General features: G+C 38.5%; 1 protein-coding gene across 2 annotated transcripts in view; it reads right to left on the bottom strand.

The window, feature by feature from the left end:
* Window positions 1-27,274, bottom strand: part of SLC44A3 (solute carrier family 44 member 3) — a 39,645-nt gene that overhangs the window by 9,423 nt on the left and 2,948 nt on the right. Inside the window, exons 3-11 of one of the 2 annotated variants that reach the window (XM_069862143.1) lie at window positions 26,831-26,967; window positions 25,424-25,517; window positions 23,622-23,791; window positions 22,980-23,069; window positions 22,180-22,304; window positions 20,425-20,611; window positions 12,046-12,211; window positions 6,492-6,648; window positions 3,893-3,976 (exon numbers count right to left, since the gene is read on the bottom strand). In XM_069862143.1, coding sequence (XP_069718244.1) covers window positions 3,893-3,976; window positions 6,492-6,648; window positions 12,046-12,211; window positions 20,425-20,611; window positions 22,180-22,304; window positions 22,980-23,069; window positions 23,622-23,791; window positions 25,424-25,517; window positions 26,831-26,967 — 1,210 coding nt within the window. The remainder of the gene's footprint in view (window positions 1-3,892; window positions 3,977-6,491; window positions 6,649-12,045; window positions 12,212-20,424; window positions 20,612-22,179; window positions 22,305-22,979; window positions 23,070-23,621; window positions 23,792-25,423; window positions 25,518-26,830; window positions 26,968-27,274) is intronic. The other variant, XM_069862144.1, reaches the window with a different exon arrangement.

The following is a 27,274-nucleotide window of genomic DNA, read 5'->3' as shown; positions in this document are numbered from 1 at the left end:
TGAAATATTGGTCACTTGCTTCATTGCATTTTCTTTTCTTTCTCTCTCTCTCTCTCTCTTTTTTAATAGATAGGGAAGAGGAGAAAGGTACCAAAGCAAGTATTAGTCTTATTCATCTCTATCCCCTACATGGTTCACCCTACACGGTTCACCCTACACGGCAGGAACTTTATTTCATACACAAAGCCTCTAGAGGGAAAACAAACAGTTACAATATGATTTCACTGAAGATGAACATATTAGCCAACTGTATTTTCAAGATGATTGAAAATTTACCTTATCATCTAGCAGCAATTTTGCCAGTAACATTAAACACAGTATTATTTTTGGGAGGAAAAATAAGTATTTGAAGGAGTGAGGCACAATGCGTTTGGCAGAACAGAGAACTGTACTTACATTAGCATGCATGAATTCTGGTTTTATCTAGGTCACCTCTCCACAAGGCTTTTGACTACAACCTCCTGATAGGCTTCCATCCAAAGTTTAAGAGACAACCAAGTGCCATGGATAGATGACTATAAGACAGGTTTGCTTCTGTTTTTTCACACTGGACAGTTGCTGGCTTTCAGTATCAGTGCAGGCTCTCAGTACCAGTAAAATGCAGGCTAGCACACTGCCAGAACTGGTAATGGCTACCACAGGGCCAGGAAGGCTACACTGCAAGTAACGGTGCTGATGAAAATAGAGAAACCACATACTGCTCAGTAACTCCTTCAGAAATCCATGTGCTGCACTGTGGAGCAGTTCCTTGCCAACTGGCTGTAGATGAACCAAAGCAGACACAGAAAAGCAAAACTACCCTGAAAATAGGTATATTGTTTTTAAAAAAAAAAAAAAGAGTTACTGCAACAGGTCTGTGAAGGAAAAAAATACAAACACCCAAACAAGCACTTTGATGTACCGGAAGGTAAGACTGCAACTACAATTTAAGAAAGCAGGAGACAGACAGATCTTGTAGCTCCCAAACCACATATTCTTTTTACGGAAGAGAAATTTCATTCTCCCAGATTTTACTTGAAATTATTTAATATGTTTATCTGGAACATACTGAGACCATCAGAGCCAGAAGATGAAAAATCTGTGGTAATTCTGACAAGTGTTGGCAAACAGAACTGTCAAGTAAGGATAATGACTTTATATTCACAAAGCACTTTTCATCCAGATAGAACCCAGAGTGCTTTACAATTGTTACTAATGGATTATACACACACATGAATCACTTTGCCCATGACCGAAATGGAACAGCTTAAGGAGTGAACTGTTTAACAGCACATAGCAACACTACACCACAGTTTAGCACAGGATCCAGTTGCAAATACAAGAGAAATTTAGGAAGGCAGAACGTAATTATCCACATTGCAATCTGCACAGGATGCTGGGCTTACATTACCCCTCCTCCAACAACCACCACTGGAAATATAGCAACTGTCAGCACTGAGTGCAGCCCTCTGGCACAATGGGAGGGTGACAGGGTACCGTTCTGTCCCTGTTTCAGTTAAGTTCCAGGAGAGCTAAACAAACCTTAACTGAGCCTGCAGAGAATAAGTCACTTCAGGGATGCATGCAACTATCAAAGTCAGCATTATCCTATCTGAAAGATGGCACCTCAGCCCAAAAAGTACTCTGATAACATAACAGAGCACTTGGTTGATACTGTGTGGGCAGAAATAAGCTCACACTCCACCACCCGTGTTAATTCCTCCACCACCTGTTTTTCATCTGCAGGTCCCCTACAGGGACAAACAATGGGCTTTGTTTAATCCTGATTAAACTTGTGGATGAAGGAGCTGCAGGAATTCATCAAATAATCTAAGCAATATAACAAAAGGTTGAAGAAAATAGAACAGAAGCAATGGAGAAGGTTTTGATTTGGTTTGGTTTTCAGAGATTCAGGTAATGGCAGTCTTATTACTATAGTGAAAGTAATACTAGAATAAAATGCAAAAATTTAATAAGGAAATTAGCTTTGGACCAACTTTTATAACAGCTGTTCCACACTTCAATACTTTCAACTCACATAAAAATCAAAATCCAAACTAAAAAGTGCTTTCAAAGTGTTGGAAACATAGGTACAAGCAACCTTAAATCCCTCTCAAGCCTACTCTCAAGTCCATGTTCAACACCCATGTGAAATTTCAAGGCTGTACCCAGCAGCTTTCAGTGATCTCAGGAAGAGCTCTTAAGAGTTCAGTACTTCTCTTAATCATGCCATATGTTAAGTAGCTTAAAACTGCAGACTTGTCTTTTTTCTCCGCTCTTTTTTTCCTTTTTTCCCGTTTGGCTGCAGACTTTACAAAATTGAAGAAAGAGACTTGAATACATTCTTTATAGGAAAGAAAGAAAAAAAATTATTAGATAACTTAATTACCCATGAAATGAAATAATTTGAGACCAATGTTAGCTCCTTGTAGAGATAAAATTTCTATTAAAATCTTACAAAGTGTTCTTGTTTTTCATCTCCTCCAACCCTCGTCCAAATTGCCCTGGATTTGGAACATATGGAACACCATAATCTTTGCAAAAAAAGATGTTCAAATAATTATCTAACAGCAAACACAGTATTATGATCACTAGGTTAAAATCCACAACTCGCATGAAAACAGAAATTTGCCTAAAATAGATTAGGAAACAGGAAATCTTTCCAGGGAACAAAAGCTACAATACAGCCTTCTGAAACAAAAGGAAGAACATTACAGTAATTAATTCTCCTTTTAACAAACACACAGCGTACAACAGCTGGAGAAAGTAAACATTGGGATGCTGGATATCTCTTTGAAAGGCAGGAAGCCAAGGGGAAAAGGTGACTACAAATGGAAAGCCTGGAGTCAAAACGAACTTTGGGATTCCTCACCAAGTCAGTAACCATAAGATCTACCTAAAAATTTAAGTCTGGAAAATTCATCATCTAGAATCAGCGATTTCACTGCACAAGTATTTAATCTAGGCTGAACTAAGTGAAAAACTTTCTCTTTGTAGTTGGCCAAGATTAAGTTTAATTTATGCATGTACTTTACAGCAGAAGTCAGACCTTTATCAGAATTGTCTTGTTTACTTCACTACAGCCTCAGCAAAGAGAACAAGAATACAACAGTGGGAGAGTTAGGAATCAGCATGAAGATCCGATTCACTTTCACATTAAGAACACTGCAGTTACCGGAGATAACAAAAGGGGATGGACAAAGAGAAATATTAACTATTTCCAGTGATGTATATAGAGCTGGAAAACAATTGGAGAAAAGGATCAGGGCAGAAAAAGTAGGAGTCAAGTATCTGAAAAACTGCTGTATGTCAGAAATCATCCACTTCCAATAAAAACACGTCTAAAACAAAACTACTAACAAAACAAAATTGTCTTTCAAAGAAAGAGAATATTATATCATCTGGCTTTTTCATCATGTATCATATTCCCAGACATATTGATAATGGAAATTATCCAGGAATTCAATTTTCTTCATTCAGGACCTTCAGGTGGAAAATACTGTAGCTAGTTTAGCAACAAATCTCCACGTGCATCTCTACTTCTTCATTGCTTCCTTCCTTCCACCTGGACCCTCTGCATTTCAGTAGTCTGGCTGGCACAACTCAACAAAACGTTAAGTCTTCTTACCTTCAGAAATAGCAAGTGACCCTCTGAAAGGGATATCTCAAGCTGCTTAAACAAGTTTTCTAGAATCTTGCACCTTGCATGTTTGCCAATTCCCTGTTTCTTCGCATCAAGCTCCACCTACACTTGAAGACTTTTTTGTTTGTTTTGTTTAGGTGACCAGCAGGAAACTTTGGCTCGCGTGCACTAGATTTGCTTTGGTTGTGCTAAATGGTATGTCCCAGCATACACACATGGTTTCTCAACTAGGCATGCAGATGCTTGAGTAACAGAGAGACGATAGTGTACCTGGTTGAAGTATCTTAAGCAATTTTCCTGGCACCAAAAGCAGCAGAAACAGCACTTGAACAGGCACTTTGCACATGCACTCTCCTGCAATAAAATGAAATGCTTGATTACTGGACACAGAAAAAGACTGAAACAAAACTGTCATTTTATAAAAACTTGTTTTACAGGTGACTGACTCTTCTAACAAAGCCTTCACTTATGCAGCAGACATTCCCTTTTGGATTATAAGAACTGGTTATAATGCCAACCATTCAGTACTAATGACTGATGACCCGAATATATTTTTTATTTCCTGCGGATAGAAGATTCTTTTCTGGGAAAAGAAAATAAGTGCTGCAAGCAGCTTTGTAAGCTAACAGCTGCTTGGAGAACAAATCAGGCAGGCAAGTTCAGTAACCCTTACAGTACTTTGCAGTGACCAGTGAGTACACCAACAGATTTTTAACATTTTTGTTTATAAAAAAAACCCTTCACAGTTCTGAAATGAATGGCACTCTAATGAACAAAAATAAAAGAATGGGTAGGAGGACTTGTATGAACCCTCAAAGCACACATTTATTTTTCAGGATGGGACAAAACCCATGTATTAGATCATTCATATATCACTGGTCTATATTAATTGCATACTAAAACAAGAGCAGGAAAGCTCAGTGTTTGTTCCCCACCCCATCTCTATCACATCATGAGCTCAGAACTGTTCATCCTATAAAGATTTTACCAAGCAAGACAAGCAAAAACCATATTAGTAGCCACGGTAGCCTTCCATATTTAATTGGCTGGTTTTCTCAGCAATAGCTGAGTCTTTTTAACCTCTTTTTTTCAGTGGTCAGAATGCTTTTGTTTTGGAAAGCAGAGCTCTTCCAGTCACTATATGAAAAACTCAGTTCCCCATAACTACCACTGGCTGTGCAGAAACCACGAACCTCCCCATGTTTTTCCTAAGAAGTTCTTGGAATTATTCCAGGAATAGTTCCTTTAAAATGATGACTGCACATGCAAATCCCTGACAGCACAGAAATAATTTGATCTTGCTGTGTATTGCTGGAAAGATAATTTTAATAAAACAGTATTAATCTCAGTAAGTATGGTTTATTAAAAACCTAGAGCAAGGGACTTCAACAGCAATCTCCTCTCTGACTCTGCTTGAGGACTGCTGTGTAGCAAACATCTGTAAATTTACCAGCAAGCTTGCAGACTTTCGATTTTTCCTCTTGTTCACAGAAAACAGGAGCATATTTTTGCAAGGATGGCAAAGCCTGGGCAAGCTCTACAAGAATGCAGCATCGCTTCACCAATCCACAGTACCACAACTCTCACCCTCTGTGGAGAGAACCTCAATGGAAAGAGGTCATAGCCTGTCTTTGCTGCCATGGGAAGGAGCAAGGTTACTCTGTGTGTGTGTGTATCCTCTGTGGAGTGGGGTCACAGGCTGGTCTGAGCAATTTATAGCCTCTTTAGGAGCAAATACAGTTATGGGTCATGTTACACCCTCAGCTGAATGCTTGGCAACTGGACCTAAAGGCACTCGTAACACACTGCTATAGACACAAATAATCTTTCTTCGCTAGTTAAATCTTTTACAGCTATTCAGTTACAAAACTGCGCATCCAACAAGTCCACTTACTCTGCTTCCTCTAGAGGCTGAAAATACTCTCTCTTCTTTTCAGCACAACTCATCCCACTTATCTTTAAATAAAGTTCTCAGTTGATCCAATTCACTAAGTTTTAAAGCAAAAGGTTGCACATGAAATAGACAGAAACCCAGTCACACATCTTTACAATAACTTATTACAACGAGCTTTTAAGCATTCACAAACTACACCCCACACACATGCCTCACAGGTATCAGAAATGGTCAATGCAAATACTTTGTCATAACATGCTTCAAGGCCAAGGTAAACTCTAAAGGAAAAGACATCTAAAAACTTTGCCTACATCTTCCTCTAAAAACAGAGCTGTGCTTTCATGACAGCTCTCTCTCCTTGCTGAAGTACCAGAACTAACTGCAATGGCACATTTCTAGCAGAAGATAAGGATGTGAAGATGCATCAAATATAGAAAGAAGGCATGCAACAATCCAAGCAGCTTAGCTATATTTTTTTTATATATCTTAAAAAATGTGGTTTGGATCCTACACAAATCTCTGGAATAGTTTTTATTTCATACATTCTTTCTATAAACTCATTACAAGGTGGATGAAATCTTTTCTAGAAGGTATTTTTACATGCAACAATAATGTTCTTACTTACCTTTGCTTTTCTAAATATTATCATGCAAACATTTTAAAAAGGGCATTCTACCAAAATTTCCTTTTATCCTTCATAAAAATCCTTGTATATAAGATGCCTAAATAAAGGTGGGTTTTAATGTTGGTATTTTCTGCATTTAGAAATATTGCAGTTGGGAGTTAAAAGTAAAGGAAGCACATGGAAAAAGCTTTCTTAATTAAGATAATGGGATAAAAGATAACATCGATATGATATGATATGATATATCATATCATCTATTTTTAAGCAAGAATTAAATTCTTCATTTTTTTTTTCCATTAATCTCACTTTTTAAATACCATTTTTACAGTATTACAGAAGCATATACCTACCTTTTGTTTTAGGATATTATAAAGGTACGAGAGAACAACCCTTGGTATTCTCAGTATTGTGATTAGAAATGAGCCTTTCACAGCAGTTCCTAGATGATAGCAAAAAAGAACTGATATGGAAGACAGGATCGGGTGGGCTGGTGGGCTATTTTTATTTCTAGAAAGAAAAACAAGCAATTTAAAAATGTTTTAGAAACTTGTTTAAGAATATATCCATTGTATCTTTTCAGTATTGAAAATGTAAAGAATTAAGCTGGTGTCTCTTTTCCCACTTGAACAACTCCAGTTTTCCTATTGAATTCATCTGAATGTTCACATTAGTCCAAAGCAAAGCAGCCAAGTTTATAACTTTTATTGGATTAGTTTAGTTCTTAAGCAATGACTGTTTCAATGGAAAAATAGCTAGAAAAAACCCAGAATGGAAAATACCAGAAGTGAACAAGAGCTGAGAATACTTCCTTGAATGCTGCTCCCAGTTTCTGTCACATCTCTTATTCTCCTTAACCTTTTATTTGACTGTTGTTTCTGCAAGATTTTAGTCTGAAAGGATGAATCCGCTATGTCTGCTTTAGCATTAAAATTAAAACTAGAAAAAATATCACAAGCTCTCCCATGTAAAAACGAGATCTACTATCTACTTTTATTGTTGCAGTTTGGTTGAATTTTCTTGTAAATCTTGGTCAGATAATTCATACTTTTTTCATAGAACAGGCTTTGTTTTAAAATGGAATACACAAAAAAAGGGAATATCATACGTGATGTTTAGAATTATAGTTTGGCCTAAAGCGCTTGTAATTCTGCTGCACACTAACCTGTATTGTTTTGGAGAAATAACGTGTTTCTCAAAATCAAAAAGGAAAGAGAAAAGAATGGCCTAAATACAAGTTTTATTTTCTTGGTTCCTTTCTAAAGGTCAGTGTAATGTCAATCATTTACAGAAAGCAGTATGACACAGCTCTCAAGAATTTATATGAAAACCAGGAAATGAACTTAAAGCCACTTCCCCACCCCTTTTCAAATGTTGTTTAAAAAAAAAAATCAATAAAATTAACACTATAAATACCTTACAGAAGTGTTTCAGAGGATAAAAAAAACCCATACTGATCAACAGTCAGAAAAAGCCCTTCTACAAAGCACCTCCTAAGCAATTGGCCCAACCCTGAAAAATTTACTTAGGCAACAGAACAAGCAGCAATTTGACTGAGTACTTAAATAACAATCAGACCTTATATCACAAATAAGATGTCCTATCTTTCTACGTGATTCCTAAGTTTGCACAAGAAACTAAAAAATAAAAAGGCAGTGATAAGAGTGACTGGGTGGAGCTAAAATGTTCTCTATATTTTTATTAAATCCTCACTTCAGTAAGGATTTAAATCAAACACATTACATCAAGATAGGCATTACAGTTCTGCAAGGATCTTGAAGGTATCATTGCAGCTCACTCAAAACACTTAATACTTTGCAGCTGAGAAGTTGTATTTAAATATGTGAATATACCACATTATTTTAAATAGGAAATTCCAGCAAAGTAGTTGCTGCATTTATTATTTTTGGTCTTAAAACTAGGGGAACAGTTTGGGGGATAGTGTAATTTTATACTGAATAAGTCAGAGTTTTTTTAAGTCATCAGGTTTCTCTCTTAGAAACATACATTGCAATACAAATGAGTTATTCTACCCAGGACCACTATTTCCTTTCCCTCATACACAACCTTACCTATGACAGTCTCAGTCAGACCTTAGGATATAAAAGACTGAGTTTCTGCAAGTTAAATGCTAACCAAGGATGAGAAATATAGAAAGAACAAAGCTTACTCTTGTGTTAATAATTTATTTGCTACTGAAGAGGAAAATGAACAACGGTTTTGGTATTTTTAACAGAAACAATTAAAAAGCTGGAACATCAAAATTTGGATGCTTTTCCACACCTTCTTTTCCTAGTAAAAGAATTCTCTCAAGAACAGGGTCTGACAAGGTTTCTTGCTTTGCTTCCAAATAGATCAAGAAAAAAGAGCAGACTTTCCTTGTAATTCGGGCTTTGGGTAGGAAACACAAGACAATGGCTGACTAAACACAGTAAGTGTGACCCCAAACCAGCTCAAGATCGGCTCGGTCATCCACCTACACCCAATTACCCTTAAGGACAAAGTCTCACCCAGCTCTGTCCATTATATGCCTGCAAGCCTGAAATGACTTTAGCACAAGCACATAGTCAGCCACGTGCATATGGTTTTGTATGCAGTTCATACTGTGCTGTGAATTCTGTATGTGTAGAGTCCACTGCATGCACACAAGGTACCAGGCAAAACCAGGAACCTGCCTGATAGAACTGGTTACAGGACTGAGCAGGGCCAAAGCTTGCTTTACTTCTTTGGTATTCTTATTTTATATTACCACAGGATTGTTTGATTTACACAGAACACTACTATTCCAAAATCCTGTGAACCTGTACTCAATATCACATCATCTTTTAATAATTTCCTTTCTTCACTGCTGCCAATTGTCTTTATTTTCTTGTGAGCTCTGTGACATTCAATATCTTTCTTAATACGAAGTGCCTTGAATCAAATGATCACACATGCACCCCAGCTTTCATTTTAAAACCACTTTTTCTGTGTGATGAAAAAATGTAATCTTGACACACCCAAAAGATGCAGACATTTGAAAGAGGAAAAAGAACCCACATTGATTTAAAAGCCTGCTCTTCTTTTTAGAGCTTTAGTTTCCCTCAGTTCTGTCTCATCTCTTTCAAAGACTGCCTAAAAAGAGATTTGGTGTAAAATACTCTAGAAGTGTTAAGGAATGAATCACATATTCCTCAAGTAAATATGAACCTCATTTTTTAAACAAATACAATGAATCACAAGATTTGTAATAAAAGAGACATTATTATACTTTCAGAGAACCTAGTCTGCACTTCCAGACGACCTTCTACCTGCTCTCAAAACCACAAGGGACAGATGATGACTCTTTTACATGGGTTAGGTCATGTACGTAAGCAGGGCAAAGGATAAATATTGCAGATGTATCTGAAAAGGGAAGAGGAATCCTTTAAAAATTTGGTCCTAGTTCATCTCTCAATGACTTTGGTGCAAATCCATAAATCTTGACTTTATACTTACTGGGAGATGTACGTATTTCATGTATTTCACCTTTTACTGAATCTATCAGAAGCTGTTGTGCTGAGCACCCTAGAGTCAGGTGGAAAACCTAGTCCTGCAAACGCTTACATACTACCTTAATTTCAACCTTGCATAGTGACATCGAGGCACTGGAGTAACTGAATATAATTGAAACAGGGACAGAACAGCAATGCCTCTGACATGGGTCAAATTCCCATGCCAGCCTCATGGGAATTTATCTTGGGAATTTACCATCTGGCTGACAAGGTAAATATGCATATAACACCTAAGCAAATAAAGATGAAAATAAACTCTCACGTAAAACAGCAATAATAACAAAGAAGGTTTTTTAAAAGACTGAGTCCTCTTTACAAGTTATAGAAAGTAATCATTAAGCAAAAAAAGTTCTATTTATCCTATTTAATTAATGAAATCATGTATTCATGTTTCATCTGAAATGAAAGAAGACAAAATCCACTTTCAGAGATGGTACTACATGTCAAACATGTCACCTGTAAAGCTGATACAGCTGAAATAACCCCCTGCCCTCCCTGTTTGCAATTCCACTGTGGCTGTTGGCCACATAGCACACTGCTGCTTGCGATGTGGAAGGAGATTTCCGCAGGGAAAGGCCGTGCCATTTCCTCGCAGCACTTACAAGCCAAGAAGAAAGCCTGTCTGTGAGGTATCATAAACAAACTCTTGTGACATGCCTTTATGATGCTGCCCCTGGGAATACATTAAAAACACACAGCAGACAAGCTCAGAATTGCTGGAACAGCTTGAGATAACCCTTGCCCTTGGTGGTGAGGCTGCTCTTGCAGCAAACCAGCCTCTGCCCATTCCTGCACTGTGTGCTCCCATCCCAGGGCCGATCTGTCCTCACAGCCTAAAAGCCAGGAAGAGGAATCACCGCATTTCCCCTTCCAAGCCCAACTCTCTCAATGCAGCACATGTCACCTGGCAAGCAAGACGAGAGCTTGACAGTAGATGTACAAAATTATTTCAATACAACTGGGTGCAGGAACCTTCTGTACTCTGTGGCCAGTTCCTGCAGCAGTAAAAAATAGCTGTAAAGCGGAAGACACTAACAGAGCAGTAAATGTCATCACAGTGGTTTCTACAGGTGCTTCCCTACTCTGTGTGGAGAAGATATGGACAGTGTCTTTGCCTTGGGGATTTAGATGCTGTATCGTACCAAAATGCACAGCAGCGCACAACCCAGCAAGTCAGCGAAACTGCTGCCTCTGCTGGGCGGAGGGGAACAGACCACTTGGAAACCTTTCTGCAGAAGGCCTTTCTATCAGCAACGGAAATATCCAGGGATGCATTCTAGAGATCATCAACTGAAACATGCTACCTGGGTTATGGGGAAGCCCAAAGCCTCTCTCTTCAGCTGCCTGAACCCTGTGGTCCCCAGTGGCTGTGGCCACAGTTCCAGGATCCCTGGTCCCTCTTCCATCAGGCTCCCTGACTCACTCTCGCATCCCCTTCCTCAAGGGTTCCTTTCAAACAAACTGAGATTGCCACCATATTCTTCTAATAGAAAATCAAGAAATGCCTTAACATGCCAGAGTTTTTCACAGATCAGAAAATCTCATCACTGGGCGTAGAGGAACAGAGCAATGAGGGTGAGAGAGATCATAAAATACGTAGCAGGAAATATGTTTTCAGTGTAGTACTCTCGTCATTGTCAAAAACCTCAACAACATACTGTAAGATTTAAATCTTCCACCATAAAGACAGAATAGTACTGTTCCAGTGCAGGAAACCAACTGAATTTCATTTTACAGTATTGCAAGACTAAAACACAGTAAAAATAATTTTAAGTAGAGATTCTTCCTGATTTCCTCCACATTTACATTTCAGAGTAATACAAAATTCAAAAAAAGTTTCTTTACAAATCTCTAAATTCTATACAGTGCTGTTAAAGTACTTACAGTTAACTGGAAATATCTGCACAGAATGAGTAAAGCATAGCAGAAGAGGCATTTATGAATTCAGAACAAATGGAAACCCAGAGCAGGGATGAACACTTAGGAAGAGGTTAAACTGCCTATGAATACACAAAATTACCAAGGAGCCATATATTGAATCTCCACTTAGAGCCAATGCAATATCTTGGAAAAGGGTCAAATGCAATCTGGGCCTTCAAAATGGCAATTTCACCATAGCCCACTGAGTTCTATTGGCTTGAATCAAGGTTTAGTTTAGCCCAGTAACTTCAGCAGTAAGGGTGGGTCACATCTGTATCACGCACATTGTAAAATCCTACTCAAGATCTTCAACAAGCAATATTATTTTATATTAAATTGGATTCTGAGATATTGATATAAATTGCAGTCTACTTGAGACTATTTTGCCTAGAAAAAGTTTGAAAGTAAATGCTGAAAACCCCTCAAAGCTACACAGGGGCAATTCTGCACTCACCTGTTGAAGTAACAAGTAACCACTGCCCCAGCAATCGTCATTTGCTGACAGGCAAGAATGAGTTCACTAGTCCAGATAAGGCCAATGAAATGATACCATGCCATGTAGCAAATTCCAGACAGAGCTCTGTATTCTACTTGTCCTCCTGAAGTAATCTGTGCAGTACCTGGAGTTGGGATTACAGCACTGTATTATTAAAACACACCAGACTGGGGGAGGTGGGGGAAAAGTGCATATAAATGCTTCTGTACCCTTTAGAATCATAGAATGGTTTAGGTTGGAAGGGACCTTGAAGATCATCCAGTTCCATCCCCCTGTCATGGGCAGGGACACCTTCCACATGACCAGGTTGCTCAAAGCCTGATCCAGCCTGTCCTTGAACACCTCCAGGGATGGGGCATCAGCAACTTCTCTGGGCAACCTGTTCCTGTGCTTCACCACTCTCGCAGTAAAACATTTCTTCCTAATATCTAATCTAAATCTTTTCTCATTCAGCTTAAATCTGTTACCCCTTGTCCTATCACTACATTGTCTGACAAAGAGCCCCTCCCCAGATTTACTGCAGGCCCCCTTAAGGAAAGATAGGGATGAGTTCTTTTGCTTAACTTTTTTCCAATAAAATTATAAAAAAAATAAATTCTGGTGATATTTAATTCTATCCACCATTCAAGCAAAGTCAGAGAGTCAAAATTTTCTAACTCAAGTAGAATTTTGAAATATAAAATCTTACAAAAAACAAAAGCTTCGGTTTGAATTGGGATTGGCACACAGCTGTTGACAGAGTCAAGAGGACAGCTACGAAATAGTAAGGATTTCTGAGAAAACATTACTCAATATTTAAGTAATCAAATACTTCAGAAATAAAGGAAATCTCAATTTTCTTCATTCATATTTGAAATAAACTCATGGTCAGTTATGAAATGCTCTGGACTTTTTCTATAAGAAACAAAATATAAGGGCTGCAGAAAAATATTCCAAGATGCATAATGTAACATTGCAACAAATTTAATTACTACACTAATTAGAACCATGGAAACTAGTTTTCTAATTTACTTTGCAAAATACAGGCACATAAAGGCGGTCTCTCCAGGAAAAATAAAACAAAACCAGACACCTGTTTGTATCAAAGTTTATGCTCTGATGTTACTACCGTGTTCAGGAACATTGATGAATTCACTTACTCAAGCCAAAAAAAATTGCCTCCACCTCTGTTAATAACGAAGAATGTATTCCATATTCAATAGATGGCTTTTCACAAAATGTGGGGCTAAGTCACATACCTCACAATCAGACCGTTCTCTATGTAATTCTAGGTATGCCACCCGACTCTGAAGTCTAGTCAGGGGATAATTGCACAGGGACTTTTGTTCCTAGCGAAAGGTCTCTAGGTCCATAAACTGCTATTTCTTTTGTCTGGTCTATTAACTTTAAAGACAAACGTTCACAGAACAAAACAATCTCTGGAGGTGAGCAGTTTCTTATTCTAACTCCATGAGAAAAATAACAAAGTGAGACATAGAATTGTCTGTTACTGCTAGAACAGGATTATAAATTAAGCTTTAATACTTTGTGTATCCATTTGTTGGACTTGGTTTATGGTTGGACCAAATGATCCTAAAGGTCTCCTCCAGCCTATAGAAAATAGGATTGGAAATCACAGATTCTATGTTCTCTGACAGGACAGCAAACCACTTTCAACTTCAAAACTACCACAGATACAAAGCTATCTATGAAATGGTTCACTTAATTTCTATCCTATTGTTCTATACTCAAGAATAGCTGGAAGTAGAAACAATAAAGATTTGTTGTTAGCAATACCATCAGGTTTTGACAAGCTTTATAAGTCTTTGGAAGCAAGGTCTTTTGTCTGAAAAATATTTATCTACCTCATAGTAGCATTGCAAAACTATTTTAAAGTGCTTCGAAAGGATCAAAAAATGTTACATAAACACAGAAATATGTTCCAGATATATTATCTTCTGAAAGGTTTTAAATTTTAGCTAAACAGGTAAGCTCTTTGCAGTGCTGTATGGTTGGTCATGCATAGAAATACTGCTGCTTCATTACATTCTATGATTCAAACGCATTCTAAACCTGTGAAACACAAGATACTTGGTGTGAAAAAGCTGCTACTCGGGCCTCTTCCCACAAACTCTCGGCCACTCCTCCCCATCCCCTGCTTCCCTAGTCCTTCTTGTTCTGAATTCAATGGATTTTTCATCTCCTTTACTCTTTCCAGAGGATGTAGACTGCCTTCTTCCTGCAACGTACGTAACTAGCCAAATATTCTCATTAACCATAGCATATAACCCTTACTGAGGGAAATCATGCAAATGATAGGTCAATGAGACACAAGAGGTCTCCTACCATCCCATTTTAATGCAAAGGCATTATGCCATTTGGTAGCAGAATTAAGCACACTTTCTACCATACGATCCACCTGAATGTTTATTTTCAAAAAAAAAAGGCACACTTCAAGCTTTCCTTCCATAGTTTTGTCATGAATACTGATAAATGTCTGTATGGTAAACTAATTCTGCTTGCTTTTTATTAGCCTCCTGCCATAACCATCTGCAGCAACAACAATAACGGCTTTGTCTTTTCTGGCCAGCCTCAGACATGTATATGTGCCCAGGGCTGTGCCCCACTGCACAGAAATCAGGCACATCCACCTGTAAGCTCACCATTGATCCCTTTGCTGTCCTGGTAAGGTAAGCTGTTTGTGTTACATCACAGAAATCTGTTTACCAATGTAAACACCTGTGTCTGACTGATTCCCTGTCTTCCAGGCCTACCATGCATGCATAATTTTGTTAAGAGAATTACATACAATGCTATTTTTCATATGTTAGTCTTGGCAGCACAGGTAACCTTAAAGCTATCCTACATACCCTGTTGAGAAAAGTATATGCCGTTTTCCTTGTCACTCTGCTGTGATCTATGTGTTCATACAAGCCAAACTTTCTCAATAATGCCCTGAAAATATGGTTTAATTTCTCAACAGAATATTTTGCTTCAACTACATAGTCACAAGTCTTTCTGGCATGCTATAGACTCTTAGTGATAACATTAAAGTCAGTAAAGAACTGAAGTCCCTACAGCTGAATCACCAAATCAGAAAGCCTCTGATCAGTACAAATGTTGATCTGCTGCAAATACTTCAAATAAGTGTTGTTAACAATGCAAACACACACAAGTGTTTGTTTGCAGCAGAGTTCAGAAGAGTTTATCCATCTGACTCTGGCTCAGTGCTGTGTTATCGCATCAGTCAGCACAGCAATGCAGCAACACAAAAATCGGTGTCCACACGCAGCATCATTAGCTGCATTTTGGTACTTTCAGACTTATGTCAGATGCTCTTACTCAGCAACTACTGTTGCAAGGTTTTGCTGATGCCTGGAGTAGTAGGCTGTTGTAAGGGAGAAAAATTCCTGGGAAGTCTAGCTCAGCAATTTCCTTATCAGAAACAAAGAAACACTGACCAGAAAATACTGAGAGCTTGTTTATCAGTTCCTGTCAACATGAAAACGTGATGTGCCCTTCCCAGTGCTAAGTGAGGAAAGGTTCTGGCATCATACACTGAATCTTCATGCTTCCTGCAACAGAATTTATTATGTTATTTTATTTAGCTTTTTCCATGTAGTGGCTATAAGTGCCAAGCTAGCTGACTGTAATTGGAACATCAAGGACCCTGCAGGAAATACATTTTCATTACTGATTTTGCTACTGCACAGCTTTATGTGGCAATTTTATTGCTCGCTTGGCTGTAGGATGCACTTTTATTACATGAAAATCTAACACCGCTTTCCCACTCTACATTACATGCATAGGATTTATGCCATGTAGACTCCGCAACTTCTGCCTGCTGGGAAGTTAAAAGAAGTGCTTTGCTGTGCCACATGGCCACTTCAGTTCAGCAGTGAAATGCCTCACAAATTAGCAAACAATAAGACTCAATAACCCTAAGACATATCAGCTTTTCCAAAGCACAGCTGAATTCCATTCCTAGCCAGCTAATGGTTCTAACTGGTGCCACTGTTTGTTCTGTCTCAAGTCTCATGGAATCTGGCATTTCTCCTAGTTCTCCGGGTCTGGAATTCACTCAGACTCTGCTGCTCTTACAGATTGGGAATTACCAAGGTACTTAAGCAGGTGCCTACCTTAAAATGCATAAGTAGTCCCACTGATTTTAATAGGATTACCCATGTGTTTCAAAGTCAGTCATGTGCATAAGTACCTTTCCAAGTGTGGGCTATAGTTTTCTACAGCTCCCAGGAAGTTAGTCTTTTCTCAGAGTAACACTAACTTTTGGGGGGGTGTAAATAAGTTGCCTGTGTGGTCGCACAGGTGCACCACAGCTGAAGCGACATCCAGTGTTCCAGAGCTGTAAGATGCAGAGACACTATAAATGTTATAGAACTAGTGAAGATTCAAGGAAAATGTTAAGAACAGGTGCAGCACAGCAGCAAGCCAATTTCACTTTCCCATCTCTCTATATTAGACAAAATAATAATGGTTTTACAAAGATTTCATTTTTTTTCAGTTGTCTTTGTATATTTGCATTTCAAATGTAGTCTGCATAGCACCAGAAAAAATATTTGTGAGAATAAAAAGTGTCTAAATCATGAAAACCACCACCTGTATTTACAAACTGAATCCTGAATAGACAACTTCGTCAACAGAGAAAACAAATTGCTCAAAGACAGTGTATCCTGGGAGATCTTCAGAGGGGTGCTCTCAGCTGTTGCAGAGAATCCCCAAAACTCAAAAAGCCAAAGATATGTCTTCCATTTACAGGATGATTGTAGAAAACCAGATAACAGAAAGCTGTTCTGCCAATGCATTATTAACCATACAGTATTATATACATATCTATTTTTACAGGATGTCTAAGTACTAGTCATCCTGGAACAGCAAACCAACCCCCAACAAGCTACCTTTCTGTGAGCTGCTTTACCATGCAGCATTTCAGAGGACTCATAGTTGGGTTTAAAAATTGAAATAAAATCTAAACGAATATTCTCAATACCAAGTCTAGTCTACTGTTCATCTGTCTGAGTTTTGAACTACAAAGCAAATCTGAGGTAAGTGTGGGACTGGAAATGCAACCAACTATCATACCTCTTGCTGACACTGACCTCCTGCATCACCTTGACAAATCTTCTCAACCTGAGACCTGGATGAAAAAAAATCCTTCAGTACCTCTCCAGACCATTAAAAGGCAAAATTGCCTTTGTTGTCGAGGCATTACTCTGTAATCGTAGCAGCTGTAAACAGTGGAGCAGATTGAGAAGAAATTGTCCCACACTACTTTATCGGCACCTAGCGGGCACTGAGCTGCGGCACCTCAGCTACATGTTATTTACGCAACTCCTCAGCCCTTGGCCTTTGCCAAGAACTCCATTTACACCTGCTGGGTGACAACAGTCACATTTAACATAGGCAGTTTAACAAAAAGAATAATTACAAATACAAATTGTAAAAATAACAGAATTGAGTTTTAACTAGAAAAATAAATGAACGCATAGAATGGCATTTTTCTATCTACATTCATGCTTAGGCTCTAACTTAGAATTGGCTTGGATTACTCATCAAATGCACATTCTCTTCTAACTATCAACACACTAACTGTTGACAGAGAAATCTGATAGGGATTGACATCTATACTAAAAATATCCTGTCAGAAGACTTTAGTCCGAACATGTTTTACTAGATTCTTCATATGAACTACATATTGACAGTTAAACACCTGGAAATGTCCTTCCCTTCTTATGCTAAATCTACAAAAAGGAAATTCGTTCAAAACTGAGAGGGTCCTCGAAACCCTAACATCACCTTACTGTGTGACAAGATTGTGCTGCCTTCTGTACTGTACTGTTTGTATTACTTGCCACAAACATCAGCACTCATTGTGCTAGGGAGAAGACAAAAAATAAAATACCTTTGAGCCAGGAGATGTGTGCTACACTAGGAATGTAACAGCAGGTCACAAACTATTTGAATCCTACTCTCCAAGCAGGCAGGAAAAACAAAAAAAGTTGAATAGAAATGTCTAGCAGGAAACAGAGAATGTAACTGATGAAGGAAAATGGCACAATACGGGAAAAGCATAAAAAGCCTCTCAAAGGCAGTTCTCATTGTGTTTTATTTCCCTGAGAATACACGTGGAATTTGCTTTCGGATAGAATGTGAAAGTCACTACTTTGCTGCAAAGTCTGTAAAAGCATCTAGGAAATACCTGGCTATTTCCCCATCCTGCACTTATCCTCAAGCTGTTTCTGCCATATAAGCTAAAATATTCCTACTCTTCTAATGACTGTTGCATTTCCAAAAGATTTTGAACGCAACAGACTCAGCTGGCATTTTCTAAATTTAGATTTAACAAGGGAAAGCTTCACATCTTTATGTGAGCATATTAACGGTACCAGTGAATATTCCTGTGGGTAATGGGCCAGCTCAGAAAAATATCAAGAATGTAATATCTCCTCTAATAGTTCTTGTTAATTATGTATTTAGCAAATCCGTCTATTATTGTTCATTTTACTTACTTGCTACTAGGTTTTCTATAGTTAAAGTTTATCTTAAATTGCATCTGATTCAAGCAGGTGCATGAAATAAACAGTTGGTTGATTGCTCAGGAGATGCCCCCTTCTGTAAAGAACTGGTCTGAACCAGTTAGAAGACACCCCACAGGGCCAGTTTGAAAATTACTGCTGCCAGGCTGATATAAATGGGATGAGGATTTTGCAAAAATCTAACAACTATACAAAGCTGCATCTAGCACGCAATGCCGCCTCTGTAAAGCAAAAATCCAACTCAGAGAAGAGTGGAGAAGTAACATCCATGACACCTAAAGCAAAGTGCATCTACTTGACTATTTAGTCAGCCAGGAACAACTTACAAAAAGAATGTAGGCTGGAGATTCAGCCTTACTAGGTCTGACACTCTTGCAGGAGAAGCAGGTTATCAGCTTCAAGCAACAAGTTTTGACAGACATGAGGTACTGGAGGAAAGGCAGCAGAAACAGAGAGACCAATGCAAAGCTGCACAACTCTCCAATGAAATCTGGAGGGAAGCATATCCTAATGTAGCCTAAGCAATGGGTGAGTGATTTGCAATGCTAACAGGGACTCAGACAGATACGCTCTTACGTTACAACTGAAATATGTCTTGTACAGTGCCAGAATTAACCGGGTGAGATGGAAGCAGATGTGACGTAAGAGGAATGTGGTACATGACCCATAGAGGTGGGGAATACTGCCAGGTTTGCCAAATGGGCTCAGTTACAGAAAGGCTGGAGGTTTTTCTAGCCTAGCAGGGAGTACAAAGGAGTTACTGCAGCCACTGTCTAAAGGGGTGGTGTAAACAAGATAAAATGGTAACACATAAGCATTTGAAGAGCTAGGCTGCATTTAGTTTTCCACACAGAAACCACCTCCAAAATTCAGAAAATAGAAAGCCTACTAATCAGTATAGGGATGACAAAACAACTGTCCCTATCTGCATCAATTCCGCATCAGCTCCAACACAAAGGACAACAACTACGTCCTAGCAGTGGCCCTACGCATTTAAAATCAAAAAAAAAAAAAAACCAACAAAAAACCAAACCCCAAACCATAATGCTTCCTACGTCCAAAAGCTGATATCTGCAACAGAAATCCCCAGGCTTACATGGTATACCTTTCCTTCTTTGGGTGATGTTGCATGGAAGAATAACCTCTCCGCCTTTGAATGGCATAATACTGGGCCAAGGGAGAGCATCCAAATTACCCTGGTTCAGTCAGTGACAGACCTTACAGTGGTATGTCCCACAGTAATACCACTTCCATACTCAAAATCTGTTATTGCAGATTTTTCATAGACTATTTCTACAGAGCACCTCCCTTACAACCATGAGAACCTCTGAATTAACCCAAATACTCTTGTACTAGTCTAAATAATGACAGCAGTTTTCACTGAACCACTACTCAGAAATGTTCTGCCTCCATGACAACTGGACACTGTTTATAGTCAGAGAAGATTAAGATTCTCAGTTCATAATGAATGCATTAAAAGCTGTTTCCTCCCTCCTGTTACTTTCTTCATTTAAACACATCAAACATATACTGTATCTACCTCAGGCTAATCACAAATAACATAATTGAGAACGAACAAAAATAAAGTCCACATACAGGAGCAAAAATCTCCCTTCTGCAGTGGTATGAATCACAGAACTATGGTGATGTTGAAGACTCCAAATAGTGGGGGAAAAAATAAACAAAAGAGTAACACAGCTGTGTAACAATGAACATTTTGTACACTAACATCAGGAGGTCCCATATTCAAGAATTTAACTTAGGAAACAGCATTCATCCAAAAACATTGAAAGTGTATACTTACCTGCAGTTCCTAAGCTAAGTAGTACAGCAACCCAAAACAACCAGAAGACAATGAGAATCAGGAAGGTCCAGAGTGGTTGGAACAGGAGGAAAGGAATTCTGCCAATGATTTTACCAACAAGTTGGAAGAGCTGTACTGTGAACTGAAGCCTCTTTCTTAGTACAAGTATAAGGGAAAGAATAACAACCTGTTAAAGGAAATAAAAAGACAAATTGTTGGGTTGTTTTTCTTAAATACTAAGTATCAGAGTTGTCAAACGTGGGATCAGGTGTACAAATTCCACAAAAACGTGACAGCGAGGCACATTACGCAAACTGTGCACTGGCAATGCTTTCTGAGGAGGTGCCAATATTCTCAAAGAGCCTGTGGATTAAAATCTGATTTTATGAAATCATTACTTCTGTTTCTTTAAAACAAAATAGGATTCATAAAGCTGTAATTCACACAATGAAAACAGTCTGTTTTGCTTTACACCAAACACAAATGTACATTACACACTACACACTTCATTCATGTACCCTCTAAGTCATGAACATCTAAACATTCTTCCTACTCAGGTCAGCTTGCCACTGCTGACAACGGTAGGAAGATCCATCCTTTTCTGCAGAAGGGACAGTAGCACAACCAAACTAATTTGAGAACTGTGTACATACGGTAACAAAGCAGACATAAAATGAAACCTCATTTAATTAGATTATTTTTAATCAAAGTAAAAAAAGCCACTGACAACAAAACCCCAGGTCAGAAACCCCACAATGTCCCCAGTTCTTTGTACGCAAGCAACTATGAACAGCAATTAAAAGAGAAGGTGAAATGTTTAAAATAATAAAGGCAGTGACAGTCGCTTCACTCATTTTCTTGCCTGTCCTAGAAAGAAGCCCCCAGCTCTGAAGAGAAACATAACCTGCAGCAGTGGATGCCCCCACAGTTCTACAGATGGCAGTCAGTTGTACTCGACCTCACATGCACGCAAAGGAATCTTTTCTTACCCCTTTAGCATCAACAGAAGTAAAAAGGCCATAACTTGGAAAGGATAAGAAAGAAAATCTGATCTGCAACATCTTATTTTTATCAGTGTAAACTGTCTGATTGTGCACATCTGGTGAATACCAGTCTATGGATCCTACTCTGTTTTCCTAAAACAGAACAGCAACCATTTGACAAATGTCTTATGAAGTACAAATTGTACTCTCATATTTAGCAATGACTCTAGAGCATTGCAACATCAAGAGTGAAAAAATCACTTTAAAAGTTGCAAGCCACACTCAGATTTGCTGTTGGAAAACCAAGTCAATGAGAGAAGTAAAATTTAACCCCATAACTTAAGGCCTAGGCACTACTGCCTGTTCTTCACTACCCCTTTCACTGTCTAAAAGAGTTGCTCCTACCCTACTGCCAGGGTAGGCTGAATTCACAAATCTCACGTTCATATCAAGGCAGTGCCACTCTGTTCACAAAACATGACTCTCCAGTCATGCAGAGAAGAAAGGAGATGGAACACAATTCTTGCATTTCTATACCACCACTACTGACACTGTTTGAACAGGGTTGAAGTATAGAACAGCCCCGTGCTGACAAACAAATTTTACAATGAAGATAGGAAACTATTGAAATGAGTGTAAGCAGATCTTATAACTGATTCTCACTTTCAAATTTGAAAGGAATAAGGATCTGGGTTTTGCTGTTGCAGAACCACTGCAGTTCAAATTTTCAAGTTACAGCCTCTGCTGTTCCTTAGGGTAAAATGTTACTTACAGTAACTATTGTTGAGAAGATGGCATATCCAAGTAAAAACTTTACGTTTTCCTTTTCTGTTTCCAATTCAATACTGGGATCGTTCCTGTAGTCATAATACAGCCACCAGAGAACACCTGAGACAACTGAACAGACAACAGCAACGTGAAGGCAGGCAGCACTCCCCAGGCTGCAGCGCGGTGCTGTCACAGGCTGCTGCCTGCCTGGCCTCCCTCGCCAGCCTCGCGCCCTGCTGCCCAACCCAAGCTCAGCTCAGGATTTGTGTCATGCAGCAGAAAGGAACACTTATATCAATGATCACAGAGAAAATTCACATAATGATCTGCTAGTCTGAGGTAAAACCGCAGCAGAACATTTGGTTTTCTTGTAGTTATTCTAAAGCTCAGGCATGTAATTTCATTGAGGAGAAGCAAAGCTCACTGTTACGGAATGACAAGCGTTAGCCAGACACGTTCCTATAGCTCTCCCTTTCTAAAGCAGGCAATGTAAAACTTCACTAAACTTTCTTTGAAACAGTATCATTTTAATAACTGCGTTCACCTGCCAAAATAAATGTCCTTTTCAGGCATCTATAAAAAATACTCATCATCATCATCCCAATGCTCAACAACAGGAACAGCACAGCCAGAGCTTGGCACCCAAAGGCAAGCAGGGCTCAGCCTGGAAATGGCTGTGCTAAACTTAAGGTTACAGAGGATGGCCACGGAGAAAAAGGACAGCTGTTTGCTCAGCTGGCTTTCTTTCAGTTCAGAGGGATGATTCATCGAACTAAGCATATGCTAAAAGATAAATATACTCACATAACAACCCAAATACAACCAGTGCAATCAAAGTATGGACCAGAAGCATCCGAATGAATCTTAAGGCTATAACCAGTACAAGAGAGAAGGCTGAAAAATACACAAAGTAAGTTTATTATGAGTATTACAACTCATTTAAATTACCCTTACTTACTTTCAAGATAAATTTAAGGTTCTTTCAGAATTTGACCTTTTATTTTCAAACAGTGGTTTTAAAAGCAGCAAAAAAGCTGTTAACTCTTTCAACATTTAAACCACACTGCCTCATGTAACTTACTAATAACAAACTTTCAACTGAAATATTTCACCTTGGGAATTATTAGCTTTTCAGTAGTATTTTGTAGAAGATATAAGTTAAAACATTCATGCTTATGCCACTTTATTTCCATCAACAATTTTTTATAGTCCCCTGATATGAGGTATACAATCTTATCAAGGAACACAGAACCTGATATATCTTAAAGCTGTATTTCATCAGTCTATTAAATGCTTCCTGATAAAACACAATTACTTTCTTAAAACAACTCTGCCCAGAAAAGACGAAGAAGATCACTTTAAATTAAAGGTATAAAGTTAATAGAAACTTTTAAAATATCATATTTTAATTGAATATCATCATTCACTTCTTATTTATAACCTTACCTAGTGCAAGGACACTCAGTCCTATCACAGTATCTCTTCCTGCCAATATTCCACTCAGAGTTCGGTGAAAAACATCCATTTCATTAACCATACTTATTAAGACAGATGCATATCTGGAATAGCATTCTGGGCTTTGTGGAACACATCGATTAAATAATGGAAAAGATTTACTGGAAGGTTAAAAACAAAGATGGTAAAAAATATTAATTACTGGACAAACAGTTTTAATTCCACAGAGGTTCATTCCACCATTCTCTTTCAAGCCCTTTGCAGAACCCTACTGGCTGTGTAGACACAGCCAGCCAATCTGACCTGTAACCTGGCAGCATCTTTCCTCCCGAGGAGAACTGGCACATGGGGTCTGACACAACAGGGCAGTGGGCATAGGAGTGGTCTGCTACTAATGGCAGGTTTAAGTTTCACCTGCAAAATGAACTCCTAGCAGCAACATGCCTGTATCACTTTACCAGAATATCTATTCAAGATCAGCCTGAGAGAAAAAAATGAACTAGTGTCTCAATCACCATTAGCATCCAGCCCCTATTCCCATTCTAGTTTGGCTTCATGTGCTCTGCTCCTACGTAGGATGTTGAGGCTCTGGAGAGAGTCCAGAGAAGAGCGACGAAGCTGGTAAAGGGGCTGGAGAACAGGCCTTATGAGGAGCGGCTGAGAGAGCTGGGGTTGTTTAGCCTGGAGAAGAGGAGGCTGAGGGGAGACCTCATTGCTCTCTACAACTACCTGAAAGGAGGTTGTGGAGGGGAGGGTGCTGGCCTCTTCTCCCAAGTGACAGGGGACAGGACTAGAGGGAATGGCCTGAAGCTCCGCCAGGGGAGGTTTAGGCTGGACATTAGGAAAAAATTTTTCACAGAAAGGGTCATTGGGCACTGGAAGAGGCTGCCCAGGGAGGTGGTTGAGTCCCCTTCCCTGGAGGTGTTTAAGGCACGGGTGGACGAGGTGCTAAGGGGCAGGGTTTAGTGTTTGATAGGAATGGTTGGACTCGATGATCCGGTGGGTCTCTTCCAATCTGGTTATTCTATGAAAACCTAAACTCACGCTAACATAGCTGTAAGCTACATTGTTGTAGATAATTCCAGACCACAAACACTTCATAATGTTTTTATGATACCTAAGGCATTCTAAAAGCAACATCAAAACAATGTTTGTAAGGTACAATTAACACCACCAAGTATTTATATATGAAATTATTTGGCACTCCCAGCCAAGCTTCTATATATTTATTGTCCCACTTCGGCAGTGCTGCACTACAACAGTCAAAGACAGATTAATGCCTAAAAAGAAGATTGTTCATCAACAGTTAAAAACTTCTTTGACCAGCTTTGCTTGTATTATTAAATACACCTGTGCAAGATTAATAACTTTGCCAAGTTCCTTGTCAAACAGAAAAAAGGCAAAGAAGTTGAAGAAATAAGTAAAATGGACCATATTTTCCCATCAGTTTACATGCCCACTTTTGATCCACTGCATGCAAAGTTTTTATGTCTCCTGCTCTCTTCTGTTTGCTTTTTTCCCCTGTTTTGTCTTGCGGAGAACAGATGACTTCGCTCTGCAAATATGCAGATTCCAAGTCTTTGCTGTATTTTCATGTCACAGTGGAATTTAAAATCATGGGTTTCAGGATTGTGACTCACCAATGCCAAATGCTAAAGACTATGCCATCCACAGACCTGTGCTTCAAGCCAGCTAGCTATGAAAAAATTCTGATGGAAATTTCTGGGTTCAGGAACAATCCTTAAGAAGCTGTTTGGACTCAAGGGTGTTGTACAGTACCCAGCAATTCTTACCTTGGTGGAACTGGCAGTGTGGGACACAGCTCCGCTGCCTTTGGATTTAGTGTGTAACTGGAAATGTTCAGGTTGTAAACACAAAGATAAGAACCTAAGAAGGGGAAATAAAGATAACTTAATATTAGTTAAAGCTTTAGAGAAAAACAGATTATCAATTAAGTTTTGTTTACACTTCGGCCTTGGTCCCTTAGCAGGCCACATTCACCCCTGATATTTCAGTGGGAAGGTAAATAACAAAAGTAGTTAATTGGGTACATCTAAAGCAAACTCTGGGGAATCTTCTACCTTCCAGACTTAACAATAATTGCCATTTGATCTTCCTGGAGGGCAGGACTACTACTTGTTTTAGAGTGTGATATTTCAGCTCTAAAAACTTACTCATGAAGATAAGAAAACAGAAGAATCTAAAATGACAGAAGCTACTGTAGAACTAGATCTCTCATGATTTAGAAGAAAATACACATCTACCCAGAAACATAATATTTTCAGGGCTCTAGGCTAAATACTACCAGGTACTCTGCTAATAATCTCTACTCCACTATATAATGTTTCTGAGAAAGAAAGTCTGGACACATGCAAACAGGTTTAGCATGTAAATAAAATTTCATGCAATTAAATTCAGTTACAATGAAAATACTTATATAATACCACAAGTGTTTACAGCTCTCTGTACTTACCAAATGATGGCAAAATATCCCAAAATAAAATTAAGACAAATGTTGTCAATTAAAACAGCAGTCCTTACCAAACAGAACAACAAAACAGAGAAGAATGGAATTCTGACCTCCAAGAAAAATAGCTATCAGTATTCATACAGTCTGCAGTTTATGCATAACCTATGGAATAAGGGTGAGGCTACAGATTATTTATGTGTTTCACATAAATGAACTGGAGTTGCCTCTTTTGCACCATAACTACTTCTGACATCATAACCATCTTGAACATCAGAATAAAATAAAAATAAATACAGGTGGAACAGCAAACTTTGGGACCTGATGTATAAAGGGATAAAATCACTTGTATCTCTGGAATTAGTAATTCTACCACTTAAAAGAAGCAGTTGGATAAGTTTCTCAAATTGCATATGCAGTCTTCACCTACTACCACCCCCACCAAACTACACTAGTTCATTCGCAGCAGACAGCTTTCTCCTGGATAATCTCAGCATTGTGCAGGAATTAATCAACAACATTTGAATTTACGTAAGAGAGATATAACATTTCTAGAAACCATGGCTTTGAAATAAAGCAGAAACAAGACATTTTATTTACTGTTGACATGGGCTGCTCAGGAAATTAACGGTAATAAATTACTCTCTAGTGTAGCAAACATAAGAATTACAAAGTGAAAGCTGCTCAGCTGTTCTATAGATACACCAAGATATTTATATTCCCTGTTGCACACCATTAGTCCTTGCAAAATTCTGGAGGTCTTCCAAAGAGTTGAGTTGCTCTTGTGGACAACTAGACACGCACAAGGAAACTGAACTGATTTTGAGGCTTTGCATTTCCAGGCTGCATGAATTCAGAAAGAACACATACCTAGAAAGAAAAAAACATCCTCTTTTCAAAAAACAAGATTTCTAGTTTTTATATGTTTAAATTCTGAGCCTTCTTTCCATCTTTTTAAAGTGCTACAAAGCAAATAAATTCTTTTACCACATATAATGGAAAAATATGGAGTTGAAGTCAGAAGTTAAGAAGCAATTTGAGAATATGCTATATTTCTATGTTAAATTTCATGTTCTTTAATGGGATCAGAAGCTTCCAAGGAAGGTGCCATTCTACAAGGACTAGTTCATGGGAGTTGAAAGAATTACAGGATATTTCAACATGCAACTTCCTTATA

Source organism: Phaenicophaeus curvirostris, chromosome 8 (genome assembly GCF_032191515.1).
Source record: "Phaenicophaeus curvirostris isolate KB17595 chromosome 8, BPBGC_Pcur_1.0, whole genome shotgun sequence".
In the NCBI taxonomy this organism is placed as follows: Eukaryota; Metazoa; Chordata; class Aves; order Cuculiformes; family Cuculidae; genus Phaenicophaeus; species Phaenicophaeus curvirostris.
This window is presented reverse-complemented; position numbering and strand designations above follow the sequence as displayed.